The sequence below is a fragment of the Atractosteus spatula genome, chromosome 11 (genome assembly GCF_055471065.1).
Source record: "Atractosteus spatula isolate fAtrSpa1 chromosome 11, fAtrSpa1.hap1, whole genome shotgun sequence".
In the NCBI taxonomy this organism is placed as follows: domain Eukaryota; kingdom Metazoa; phylum Chordata; class Actinopteri; order Semionotiformes; family Lepisosteidae; genus Atractosteus; species Atractosteus spatula.
In genome coordinates, this window is record NC_142716.1 from 47201442 (window position 1) to 47215566 (window position 14125).

The 14125-nt window shown below is 41.6% G+C and overlaps 1 protein-coding gene across 1 annotated transcript in view; it reads left to right on the forward strand.

Moving 5' to 3' along the window:
• The window catches only part of usp43a (ubiquitin specific peptidase 43a), a 126350-nt gene that overhangs the window by 78906 nt on the left and 33319 nt on the right, over positions 1–14125 (forward strand). Inside the window, exon 7 of the mRNA XM_088926733.1 lies at positions 6454–6616. Within this exon, the coding sequence (XP_088782859.1) occupies positions 6454–6616 (163 nt within the window). The remainder of the gene's footprint in view (positions 1–6453; positions 6617–14125) is intronic.

Here is a 14125-nt window from a genome sequence, read left to right on the forward strand (position 1 = left end):
GCACGTGCTTTTGCTGGCCAGATGTTTAAGATCCAATACCACCACCATTGGAAAATGTATCTGCAGCGAGAGCCACTAGGACAGGATGTGTTAAGAGTCCATTTCTCTCACAGGCTCACCTCCCAGGCAGTAGCAGGCAGATCTGGAGCCTGAGCTTGAGCCTGACACCGACTGCTGATCACATCAGTGGTCTGCCCCACTCAGTGAAACAGGCACATGGCCATCCTAGCAGACAGACGAGGACAATAGAAGGTATCGAACCCCTAGCTTGTTCTCGTTTACTCCCACATGTCCTTCAGACTTCAGAGGGATCCCCAGCTTGTTCTCCTCAGAGAGGAGAGCAAGGACTGAGAGAAGGTCCTGCTTTCCTTGTTTCTTGTTGGCTATGCAAGGAGCCCAGAGAGATGCTGTCCCTCCTCCTCCTCCTCCTCATTTCTAGCCATTTCTCTTCCCTGCGATGTGTGGATATTATCAATGAGCTCCGATGAAGTTTTCCTGCAACCTGGCAGAGTAGTTGAGTTTTATCTCCTCTGTTCCCTTTCTGTCCTGGTGCAAGACTTGTCCCCAGGTCTGTCAGAATAGCAGGACTAACATAAGTTATCTAGACTGGTTTGTCGTCCATTCAGTTTCTTAGTACGTTTTTACACTTTAAAAAACACTGATCAACCTAGACTGTGTGGAGAGAGCAGACTACCTGTTCTGAAAACAGCAGGGAGCGACTGCGTGTTTGTTTTCAAATGTGTGTGTCAGGGGATTTATATTAATGTTTTCAAATTCAAGTTCATACTATATGGAATGCTAATCAATCCAAAATCTGCAAAATTCCCAATTCCCATGTCTTGTGATCTGTGAAGCTTTTGAGCTGACAAAGACGTGGTGCTGATTGTAGAATGGACAAGGGCTAAACGGGACAGGCTTGTCCAGACACATGCAAGTGTCTACAGTTTGGTGAAGAACACATGTAATTAATAATAATAATTCCTTACACTTATATAGGAATACACAAGGCAGGGCTGGTGTTTATTCTCTTTTACTTGAGCGTATAAAAAAATAAACTGCATGCTTGACAGCAAAGGAATAAAGAGATTACCAGCAGATTTAACACCAAAAGCTCAGCCTCCATCATCAGGCCTGTCTTGTCTCGTCTTGTCCAAAAATAACTCCTGATGCTGGCCAACTTTCTCCTGAATCTCCCACAGCGCCGCCCGGCCTCATAATAATGAATAATGTTCCTGGAAATGTAATCTGTTTTCATATGTTTAGCTTTGCTTGTATCTCTTTGCAGTGCAATTTCAGCAGCTTGCTGGAGGCAGGGCAATTTTGTCCGCAGCTAATAAAAGCTGAAATTGAAATCTGAAATTTGGTTTGAATCAAAGGTTAAAGATTTCCCTGCATTTCCATCTCTGGTGCATCTCGGCAGTCTCTCCTATTTCTATATTGTACATATTTGTATCAAAACAGAGCACACAACCACAGGGTCATTACCGAGGTGAGTTTCACAGACGTGGCCCAATGATAGACGATATCCTACATAAGATTACCCTAATATAATTGATTATTAGGTTATCCTTATCATATACAGTGGCTAAATAAAGACTGCAGTAGGGTATAGGGTATATATATACAATCTGGTTATGTTCAGATTGTACATTGCACTTATGAGACCTCATTGAGAATATTCTGCACGATTCTGGTCATCACACCAAGGCTGCTGGAACATTTCTGCTCAGGATTACGTGAGGCTTTGAGTGCAACTCATGAAGACGGGGAGAAAGCATGGTCTTGCCTAGGCCTTTTGTGCAGGAAGCGAAAAATATCAAGAATGTCACATTGTTTAAATGGAAAGAAACAATCGGGACAAAACTTTGTGTACAATACCCAGCTAATAGCAGTATCCTCACATGTCACCTTAGCATTCTTCAGTTCAACTATGTGCTCTGGGCTTTATAATCTAACAGTGTAATATGATTATTATAGCAGAATTGTCATGGAATTATTTTTTTTGAGAAGAAATGCTTCTCCCCATTTGTAAACTGATACAGTATAAACACTTGATTTAATGTATGCATTTATATGAGAAGTAAATACATATCAATTAGTTCTTGTCGTTTCACTGTGCTGAAGAGCCAAATAGCTGCTTAATATAATATAATATATATAATATATGCTTAATATAGACTTAATATTCACAAAAGGTGGGATAAAAAGCCTGTTTAGACAGTTTCACCCTGCTCAGAGCTATGAGATGGGCCCATAATTCATAGTGGCATCATGCTCTTAAGACATCACAAACCTGAATGGTGATCCTTGTACAAGATGTGAATATTAGCCAGTACCAAATGTTTTTAAGTACTAACAACAGATTACTTTCTGAATATGTACGTTTTACTGTGAATTATCAGTTCACTGTTGCTCACCGAGTCTTTTTTTGCATGCTAATACTCTGTGTATTGTTGTTTTCATTCTTGGATAAGAACTTCACCACTGACCACTCAGTGTGAGCTGTGCAGCCTGAACAACAGCGCCACCTTCTGGCCACGGCGTTGGCTGCCTCTCGCATTCATCCGCCTCACTGCTCGCAGCTGGAGGTGTCCTCCCAGCCTGAGATTCCCCTCCCCTCCCCTCTCCTTTCTTCTGTCGCCAGCGAGTCTTCTTAGTGACCTATCTCATCTCTTGGGTTCAGTGACAGGTTGATGTTGCTGGGATTGTTTAGTGGGAAGTGCTGCTCAGTTTTGCCAGCTGTCCCATTGTCTTCGGATGAGTTCAGTAAAGGATAGCTCTGTTTTTTTTTGCAAAAGAAGGATTCTTCAGTGAAGTAACATTGAGGAAGCGCATAAGTCATACACCAAAAATCCTGCAGACCGGGTCCTAAACAGTGGCCTTACTTGTTTTGTCAATATATGCCATTTAACAATGCACGTAATGTGGTACATTTAGTGTTGTGTCTCCGAGAGTAAAGTACTTCCTACCAGTTAAGGGATAACATAGTCCTAATCATATTATTACATACTGTACAGTACAAGGACAGTATTTAAGCTCTTCAAAAGGTACAGGCTTGTTGTTTGTCATGAAAATGAATATGTAAACAGACAGCCATCATGTTGAAGGTCCTGTATACTGTGATTTTGACAGAGCTATAAAGGGGCCGCTTGGCATGTATCTGCGGTATCCTCCGTCTTACTGGAGCTTGCTGTCCGAGACGCGAGGAGCAAGAGGCGATTCCAAGACCGCTTGACGGTCCAAGGCGGAGCAAAACGAAGTGTTTCTTTTCGAGCACGGCGGCCTTTTTCAAGGCCCAACAGGGACGAGCTGTTTAATTAAAGGCTGAGCTGTCACACCGTCTGCGGCCCCGAATCCAGTCTCATTCCACTCTGCCTGTGTGAGAGAAGTGACAATGAAACGTTGACCGGTCCCATGTTTCAGACTCAACCTGGGGAATAGCTGGACTGTCAGGCAACATGGAACTAGGAGATATTCTGGTCCCTGTGCACTGCTGAAATAAAATAATCTGCGCAGGTGGTACAGTTATTAAAGGAATAATTTAAAGGACAACTAACCCGCTCTGGTTATCAGGGAAGAGATGTTTTTCTTCCAAAAATAAGAACTATACAAACCCCAAAGGAAGCATTTTTGTTTGGGATTTTATTCTTGCAAGGCCTTAGGTGATATTACTGGTTGGATTTTGATCCAAATGCAATGGGTTTTGGCCTTTTGAAGCCTATTAAGCCTGATACGTGGAAATTCGATATCAACCAGAAGTGAGAACATGTTCTAATTTAGAGGCTACAGAAAGGGCACAGAGAGAAATGAGTTGAAATACAGCAATCTTACACCTCTCTCTGCTCTTAAAAAAAAAAAAAACCTCCTCGGTAGATTTAATACCTGATGGGAACATCTAGCTGAAGGGATTCTTATCTCGGACAACATGAACCACATAAGAAGTGTATTTCAGGTGACCTTAAGGATTATATAAGGCTCTTTAAGTACTTCTGTACTCTTGATGCTAGTTAGTGTAGCTCAAGTTTTCTATATGCATTCTGCCCTTAAGCTTGGCAGATTGAAGGGGACATTTGATTTAATAGCCATGAGTTCTGCCTTAAAATTAATAATTCTGCCTCCTTCTCCATACAGAACATTTTTTTCTGATTCCGCCTTCCCATTAAGTTACCTTGAGATAAGACCTGCTGACACCTCAGCTGAAGGCAGACATCAAAAGCTGCTTTTGAAATGCTCATAGGCCTATGAGGCAGATTGATTTAAAATTATGAAGTTACAAAAACCTGTTTTTTCAATATACAGTATATTGAAAAATGTAGAACTGAAATCAAGGGATGTTGTTTTAAAAATGTATAACATGCTAGTAAGGCCTCATTTAGAATACTCTATACAATGTACAAATTATACACATTGCAGAATAATATGAACGTGTATACGTTGCAGGAAAGACATTGCTGCTCTAGAATCTGACGAGAGAAGACCAACCAGATTCATTCCTGGAACTGTGCTACACTGACCGAATGGAAGGAAGGAGCTGGTTTTTTTTAGTTTTGAAAAAAAACCTTACAACGGGACCTTATGCAAGTGGAAATTACTCGGACGTACCTGATAAAATCAAAAACAGGAGACTCCCTTTACCCAAAGGGTTGTGGGAGTGTGGAATAAGCTGCTCTGCCATTTTGGGGTAGCTGCTGCCCCGGCTTCTTTCAAGGAAATGGCTGGACGAGATCTTGGGTTGATTAGTTCCTGCCTACCCAACGGGACAGCTGGGCCAAATGGATTCCTCTCTAATGTAACTGTGCTTACAAGGAACAGGCCACTGGCTTTCAATTAATTAATTAATTGCTTACACTTATATAGCTGGACACTCCACTCAAAGCGCTTTACAGGTAATGGGGATCCCCTCCACCACCACCAATCTGCAGCATCCACCTGGATGATGCGACGGCAGCCATAGTGCGCCAGAACGCTAACCACACATCAGCTATCAGTGTGGAGGAGAGCAGAGAAATGAAGCCAATTCATAGAGGGGGATTATTAGGAGGCCATGGTTGGTAAGGGCCAATGGGAAATTTGGCCAGGACGCCGGGGTTACACCCCTACTCTTTTCGAGAAACGCCCTGGGATTATTAATGACCACAGAGAGTCAGGACCTCGGTTTTACATCTCATCCGAAGGACGGTGCCTGTTTACGGTATAGTGTCCCCGTCACTATACTGGGGCATTAGACCCACATGGACCGCTGGGTGAGCGCCCCCTGCTGGCCCCACTAACACCTCTTCCAGCAGCAACCTTAGTTTTCCCCAGGAGGTCTCCCATCCAGGTACTGACCAGGCTCACACCTGTTTAGCTTCAGTGGGTTGCCAGTTGTGAGTTGCAGGGTGATATGGCTGCTGGCTTTTTCAGGAAGCCTTTTGGTCCAAATGCAGATTTGGAAGCTATAACTGCCGGCTGGATAGACCTTTTGGTTGAATCCGAGCCTGCCTCCAATGGGATATTCCGGAGACTTGCTCAGATTGGATTAGAATTTTTTTTTTAAGCTACATGTACTTCTTTTAAAGATTTTTTTTTTGGCTAACCAAATTAAATACATTTTCCCACACTGCTTTCTTTCTATTTAAGAGTCAGTACTGAAACCCTGCAACTCTACCTCCGGCATAAAGAAAAAAATTAGTTTTCTGACAGTGCTATGGATGCGAAACGCTGCTCTCATGTTCTAAAGACACGAGCATGACACTGTGTTGGCAGTGATTAATTGCTTTGTAGGGCCAAACAAATACTTTTAATTAAACCTTCCAATAATGTCAAGATTATGCTACAATGGAGTTGTCTTTGCTTCTCTCTATTTCTTGTGTTGTGCATCCTCATGTCCCAATAGCTCGCTCTTTACTTGATCGATAGCAGTGTAAAATCAGACGAAGCACAGCGTCCACGCAGTATTGTCTTCACACTTCACCCTCGGCAAAGATTCTCTTGACAAAAACACAGGGCGGCTTGATATTGAACTTGATCGGAGGAGCAAGGCAGATGGAATCCACCCTTTCTTTCTCTTTGCTCAACAGTGCAGCATACACAGAATGAGCTCCGGCCTTTCTCTTCCAGACGAATACAGCCTCAGAGTTCCATGGCAGGACCTGTCCAGCTCACAGAATTAACTGCCACATCCTTCTATACTGTAGGTAACTTCAATGACGGATCAGGAACGCCTGGAGAAAGAGAGTTCCGATACCAAACTAGAGGAAATATGTTTAAACCAAAGGGATGAACAAGCGCAAACATTCAATAATTCAAAGAGCATCAGCTTGATATTTGCACCCATGTCAGAAGCGTTTCCAGGCAAAGAAAGGTGTTACAGCTTCAACAGTACGACTTCCACTTGTTTATTTTCTGGCCTGCAGCTCCTTCGATGAATATGAGAGTAAACTGATGACTTTTTCTTTCCCCTATTTGTTTAAGGTTACCATCACAGCCTCCCCTCCTCTCCTTACTCCTCGGGGCCTGAAGGTCAAAGGTTACCACCCACGGGGACCCTGTCTTCGGAGTTCCTGAACCAGGGCAGCTCCACGAAGATCCTCCTTCTGGTCTGCAACACCGCAGGCACTGGGCAGCAGGCCGTCAGGTAACAGCAGACGGGTTGAGAAAGCGCAGTCAAACACCAGGTGCTTTCACTCCTAAAAAACAGTATGCAAATTTAAAAAAAAAACATCTCTGCAGGAAAAATAAATGTGGGGGAAAAAAAGAGCTTGCCAGACAAGATGAATTAGCATCACAAGGATATTATTTTAGTTCTCAAGTTGTGACTGAGAGGAGTCTCTGAGTAACACAGTGAAGAGGAAGTCGAGCAAGGCTGAACGAACACTATCTGAAATACAGAATACAAAGACAACACAAAGTCTCAGGTTTTTTTAATGACTAAAGGCAGCATTTTCTGTGAGGCGCAGTCTCTGTATTCTGTTTCGGAACAGTTTGTTCTGGAATTTTCTCATCTTAGCTGGTCCTTTTGAAGGGACACACTGTCCATTTTAAATGACCTCCACTCTCTCTCACACACACACACACACACACACACACACACACACGCGCACACTTTTCCCTGCTCCCGGCAGCCTGTGAATCGTTCATTGATACCCTGGGCAGATTAAGAAATTCAATTCTCTTCTCATGTGGGCTTTGTGGCAGGATTTTCACACAGTTAACACTCTACAGATAAACCTGAGACACTTCTAATAAAGGAAAAGGTGAAACTATTATCAGTTCCCTGGTTTGTACTAGCGTGGTTTTCTTGTCAGACACTGTGAGTTATGTTGTCATTCAAATCCTTTGACTATATTGCCAGGCAATAATCACAAGCTGTGCACTTGCCTTCCCCCTAATTTTTCAGAGCAAACAGACTCAAATGTTTATTATTATCATCAGCAAAGATGCAATGAGGCCATCGACGCTATACTCCGGAGAGGGCAAAGGTCATACTAAACTCACATACTAAGGTATGTGGGTATTTCAGACTGGATATTGAGGTAGTCATGTCTGGGACCTGTAAATCATTTAATCGGCTTGACTAGACCAGTGCACCGATATTTAAAATAAAATCTGACAAACTGTTGTCAGAGGTCTTTGACTTCACATCACAGGGTCTGTTTTTTTTTTACTCAGGCCATTAGTAAAAGTAATGAAAGGAGCTCTGGCTGAAGTAATTGCAAAATTTGTTCTGCCTCAGTGTAAAATTAGTTTTATTTAAAAGCTTTCATTCTCTCTTAGCATAAGTTAGGAAACACTTAAAAACAGAGACCAAAGTGTTTACTAATAGCCTGACTGGCCAGCAGTAGGTATCTGAATCAAATGAACGAGACCAAAAATTGAGCGGTTGGACGTTGATTACCATTCATGCCTAATTATTGTGTGCTGGTGCTTTGTTGTACAGAAGTGGTCCTCTTCAGGGAAGTAAATGCTTTGGTTAAAAAGCCATTGTCCATAATTAAAAGGATTCAGGCTAGAAGGTTTTTACCCTCTTCCTTATTTTCTTTCAAAATGCAGAGTAATAAAGATTCAACAACATTTTAAATCATTTACTCAAGAACAGTAGAAAGATGAGTATGACTGGTCCTTATTCCATTTGCATATAAAATCTCATAACCTTTAACCTAACCTGTCACATTCTCTTCATGTCATTACAAAGGTAACAAATGATAGGAGGCTTTTTTCACAATTAAGTTCCCTTGGCTGCTACAGTAGTAGTTTAGTGATTTGGGGATCTCATCTAGCTGTGTCTTGAAAGTGTAGTGGTTTCAGTAACATAACTGGACAGCTTGCCCCAGACTCCCACAAGCCTTTGTGTAAAGAATTGCTTTCTCTTCTCAGTTTTAAACATACCTTTTTTCTGTAGTTTCCACTTTGGATCCTGTTTCATTGTTCATTCTAAAGAAGCTCATTGCCTTTACGTTGTCAATACCTGTTTTTACCTGTTACTGAGATTACTTGTTTACAGAGCTTGAACTTGTTAGTAGAGCAGGACTTACCTTTTCTAAATCCTTGTTGACTATCCCCTAGAATCATGCTACCATGATACTCTAGTTTAGTTCTGGTTAACATTTCCACCACTTTACCTGTGATAGGAGTAAGGATCCTTGTCTGCATATTACTTAATTCAGTTTTGTCATCCTTTCATAATGTGCTACATTATTATTTTTCCAGTAAATGGATATGACTCTTGTCTTGAATGACTGTCAAAAGGATTTTTTAATGGTGTATAAATAGCCTCCCTTATTTCCTTTAGTATAATTGTAGAATACTTTTAGCCCCTGGAGGTTTGTTAAATATAAGCGATTCAAATACCTGTAACACTTCTGCCTCTTTTGTGATAACGCTGTTTAATAAAGAACATTGTCTTTCCTCAGCCTAAGGCATCTTGCCAATTTCTTCCTTAATAAGTGAAATCATTTCCCTTTCATCCACCAAAGTTTACCGTTACAATCTCTGAACATTTACTGTACTTTTGCTGTAATTTTATTTGATCTCCTATTGCAATACAGTATTCTTTTTTCTCTATGTCTCTCTTTAGCTTTCTCATTTCTTTTTGAACTCTTCTTGCAGTTTACTGTAGTTTGTTTCTTGAGCTGGATGTTGCTCTTTTCTAATTATAGATTCACGTGTTGTCCTTCGCCTTACACTTTCTTGACTGATGTATTAAAACATTTTGGGCCACGGATATGTAGTGTTGATGTACTTCCAGGGTTTGTTTTTCCAGCAGAATGTCTTTAAATCTGGCACATGTCCGATATCTGGTGCCATTTATCCTCTGCTGGTTCCACACCCATCCTGTTCAACTCTGCTCCTCTTAAACTAAGTGTCTTTTTAGTCTGTTTTCCTGAAATTGTAAATCTTTGTTTTGAACTCTGCCTTATAATATAGCATATTCGTGTCTCAGTTGCCATGTGGTTCTCTCACCCCTGTTTTCCTGCCTCTGCCTCAGTCGTGTGACTCGACTGGGAGCCTGGAGGGTCAGTGGGTTTTCAGGGTCTCTTTAAAGCCCTACTGTAGCAGCTGAAGAGGGAGAAAGACCCTGTAACCAGCTGAGCTGAGGTGCAGTGAACATCTTCCAGGACCAGGACTGGTCACCTTGGACAAGATCAGTACAATCGATCTATAGATCCATGTTCTGACAGACAGAGTAAGAAAGCAATCATTAGTTATATCTACCGCTTACCATTTCATTTTCATCTGCTGACATCTCCATGGGATTTTCCCTTTCTGCGTGCGGAAAGTTAAAATCCCCCATTGTGACAACTTCTTCTTCTGCACTTAATTACGTTCTTGATTTCATTATGCAGCATTGCATTATAATGAATATAACTATAATTAATTATTAATATCTGATGATGAAGTTAATATTCATTGAACAGAACCCTTGGGGATTAACACAGAATGGTCCTCCTTTATGTACATTCTATAACGGCATAAATATGATTTATTTTAGCATTTTTTGGCTTTTTTTCAGGCTGTATCATTTACATTTATTTTATTAAAAATCATCCACCTTGTCCTCCATATAAATTATAACATGAATAATGATTCGGTCAACTGAAAATGAAAACGACCACCTGAGCACTTTCTGAACGGCTGTTTTTTATTAACGTGGCCGTAATGCTCGCAGTGGAGGCCGAACTGTGTGCTGTAGCCAGAGGAATAGGGTTTGTTAATCTGCTTTACAGCAGACGCTGCAGGTTACTGTGTCAATTAGCCTGTGCAGACACAGTGCAGTAAGGCCCGAGCGCTGTTAGGGGTGAGTTTTATATTCAGAGCAGCTTGTATTCGGAATCCAGATTTTTTCTATTTTGCCTCATTGGGAATTGCAGTAAGATTCTGGACTTTTTTTAATCACATCTCTGACAAAAATCTCAGGACGCCTCAAACAAACCTTCTTTCCATGTCAGTCAAATCCGATCCTTCTACTCACTTCTGTAAGAATGGTTCAGTGCAGGTATGATGTCTGTCTGAATCCAGTCAATTAAAAAAGTTATGCAAGAACCGTACTGCGAAAGCTCTGCAACACAATTTAAAATTGCCCACTTCTTAATTTCCATATATCTTTTAAACTCCCTTCCACCTTTTTGTGAGGTCATCAGCTGGTGCTATTGCCACAGGTTTTAGTTCAACGGACATTGTCCTGTTTGTGTTTTGCTTTGAGTTTTTCGTAGCTACTGGGCTCTGTGTGTGACAGTACCTTTGCATTTAATAATCTTTTCTAGGATCAAAATTCCAAGGAGACACAAAAGAGAGGTCTTTAGAAATTATGTGCATGATATTGCCAGCCTTTGATATTGAAACTTAAAGTAATTCCATATGAACACAGAGCACTTTCTCTTTTTTTAAATCTTTCACAAATCCTATGATGCTCCCAAAAATCCCTTCTGGGTATTGAATTATTCAATATTTATTTCATTTTAGGCTCAGACAAAAAAGCCTTTTTAAATGAGGCTTCTGTGAAGGGACTCTGTGTCTTCTGCTTCCGAAGAATGAACAGGAAAAATTTTTATTTCGCTCACAGTCATAATTTTTAACCTGTGCCTGACAGTCAGAATGTGAATCACAGCTCAACCTCAAATCACCCAAGAAAATTATCATGTGAGCAGCTCCCTTCAGGCAGGCGCTGATTACAGTACATATTGCAAGGAGCTGATGAAGGCCCGTTCTCTCGGAGGGCCTATTGTTAGGATGACATTTCTGTACCTACAGAAGGAAAATACGGTGGTTGTTGTTTTTTTTATAAGGAGAGATTGCTGTATTTTCTCCTGCTGCTGTTACAGTAAATGTCAGCAGGTTGTGACCTAGTCCAAATATGTGGTCTCGTAAATAATACTTAATATCATTCCTTGCATTTGAATTGGGCTTTTGCTCCCAGGGGAGCCTGAAGCACTATTGGATATAGGAGTGATCATCCTCGGAAGTGCAGCTCCACCTGGGTGACCCCAAAAGCCCCACTACATAGCAGATCAGGAGAACTGAGACATTTCTTCGCCCCCTTGGATGAAGGGGGAACGTTATGGGCTGCCAGAGTTCACGGGTGAAGAGATAAATTAAGCACTACGGGACCAAGTAGTCAGGGCCTCCGTTTAACATCTTCACTTAAGTTTGGCATCTCCTACAGTTAAGTGTCCCCCATAAACACACTGTGGGCTATTGGTTTTGGTTGGGATTTGTGGACCACAAGGAAGAGCACCTCCTACTGGTGCACCAATGTCACTTACAGTAGAAATGAAGTTTCCTTTGGAGGATCTCCAACCCCTGAACTGACCGTGACCTGCTTGTATCTATGTAGATAAATTAGTTGATTCTGGTCCCCTATAGACAGGAAACTGAAAATTACCTTTAATTATAGTAGTGCTTGTCTTGGCAAATCCGCATGGTATGCAAACCTTGAAAAAATGTTTCTTAAATATCAGTTTGGTCACTCATTTCTAAAATCAGGCACATGTATTCCCACATTCAGCCTTATGGTGCTGTACGTTTCTTCAGTGAATTTAAAGGCTAGTAGAAAAACACAGGTGTGTTCTTCAGCGATATCGTGTCTTTGTGGAAGATGTCTTCGGTTATTGGTTCAGAGCCTCTTTTTGGTGGCACATTTTTTCTCTCCTTTTCTATCCATTTCGGTTGAAGGCAGGGCTCACATTGCTTTGTGCCCACACATCACTGCTGTAGGTACTGAGAAATGCTCAGCCTTGGGCTTTTAATTACCCTGACATCTACCAAATGTATGCCAGGCTGCGGAGCCCTTAAATGTGTGAAGAGATCAAAAGCTGCTGTCTACCTGAGGATCTGACAGTGCTAAAGGAAACAGCGTAAATCTGTCGTCAGCTCTGTTCCTCCAAAACTCCTCCACTTGTGTGGCCATTCACATCATCCAGAGCCTGGACATGACATGTCTTTCACCTGATGCTGTAGTTGTTCAAACACTTTGTGATGTCCTTTCATCGCCTTCCTGTCGTTTCTCAATCAGGTCGGTCGTCGCCCTGTTTTTGTGTTGTTGAGCTGGAATATGTGCTTCCTGTCATTGCTGCTGCTGTGATTAAAGGGAATCGGCAGCAGCTCTGTATTATTAGACTCCGCTGTGGTACAGAGATACACTGCCTGCTTAAGAGTCCTGCCCTTTAGTTTAGTGCAATGCTCAGTTGTGAGGGATGCAAAGTGACACCAAAGTGATATAGCTGCATGTTACCAAGTGACCCGCAGTGCACAAGAAACTTGCTCTGATGCCACAGACATCAGTATTACACTTGTACATAATCATTACGTGACAATATGCACACAAACATATTGCACATGCAAGCACTATGCTCATGCACATTGCAAAGGCTATTTCAAGGAGAATTCCAAAAGCTCTAACCATGACAAAGCTCATATGGCTGTAAAATAAAAGCTGTTTCTGAAATGGCTGGCTATTGCTTGCATAGAGTTCTAGACCTATCTACATTTCAAGCAGGGTGAAAACTGACCAGTAGCAACTGTAAGACTTGACTTTGCTGCTACAGACCCTGCAGTAGTTCTACTCCTGTTCTGTACAACTGAAGAGAATGTGGTTACAGAGCACAGTCTTAAAGGAAGCAGGCTCCCGTTGTTTCATAAATTTAAACAATTTATTCAGCACAAACTAGCTTCAATGAAAGGAGTAGGAAAAGGCCATTTGACCCACCAGGTTTACAAGGCTTTAGTATTTTGTATCGATTTGCTCACTCTTTGTATTTGAAAGTACCTCCAATTGCATTGACAGAGATTGTCGAGTTTCATTGGCACCATTTTCCTGTGGTATACCATGGTAAAAGCATGGTACAGCAGGGTAATGTTCCAATAAAGCATGGCAAAACAGGATTGTTAAAGCCCAGTAATTGAATGGTCAAAGCATGGGAACACATGCACAGATTCTCATTTCTCATGGTGAATTTTCATAAAGGTTCAGCTAGACCTTTACAACACATTCTAGTTTCTTAAAAAGAACATTTGCTAAAGTAGTTGTTTAGTAGGAATCTTGAATCTTTATAGAGCATATGGGAACTTTTGGTCATATAAGCTGCTGTTTTCTTAGCAGGACTAGACCAGCATTCCTAGGTGAACTGTTTTCTTTCTGAGCCCAGTCAAGAGTTATGAGATGGTAGTGGTGTCAGTGGTTTAACTCAGGAGTAAAGAATGAATCTTATGCTGACTGACCATGAGAGACCGAACCTTCGTGCTCTCTCACAAATGCGTAGCTCTGATCAGTAGGCAGGTTGTTTACTGGTTGGCCATTCTCCCAAGAAGCCAACCAGAGACGTTTGTATCACATGTTCTCCTTTATTGCTCTGATAGCTGTTCGGACCCTCTGACTTCCACTCCAGGTTAACCGGTGTTTGGAATGTGTTGTATGTGTGTTCGTAGGGAAGCCTGAAAAAGATAAAACGCAGTAGCTGAGGAATACTGCTCTCTCTCACATTTCACAGCATGCTTACCAATGTTTGGCCATGTGTTTGTGGTATTCATATCTTTTATATCTTTTTGTGTGCCATTGGAATGGGGGGAGAAAGGATTATGGACTCAAGAAATGCAGTTTTGAATCGGTCCTTTATAAACTCTATACCGACCATGAGCTCCTCTAGACATT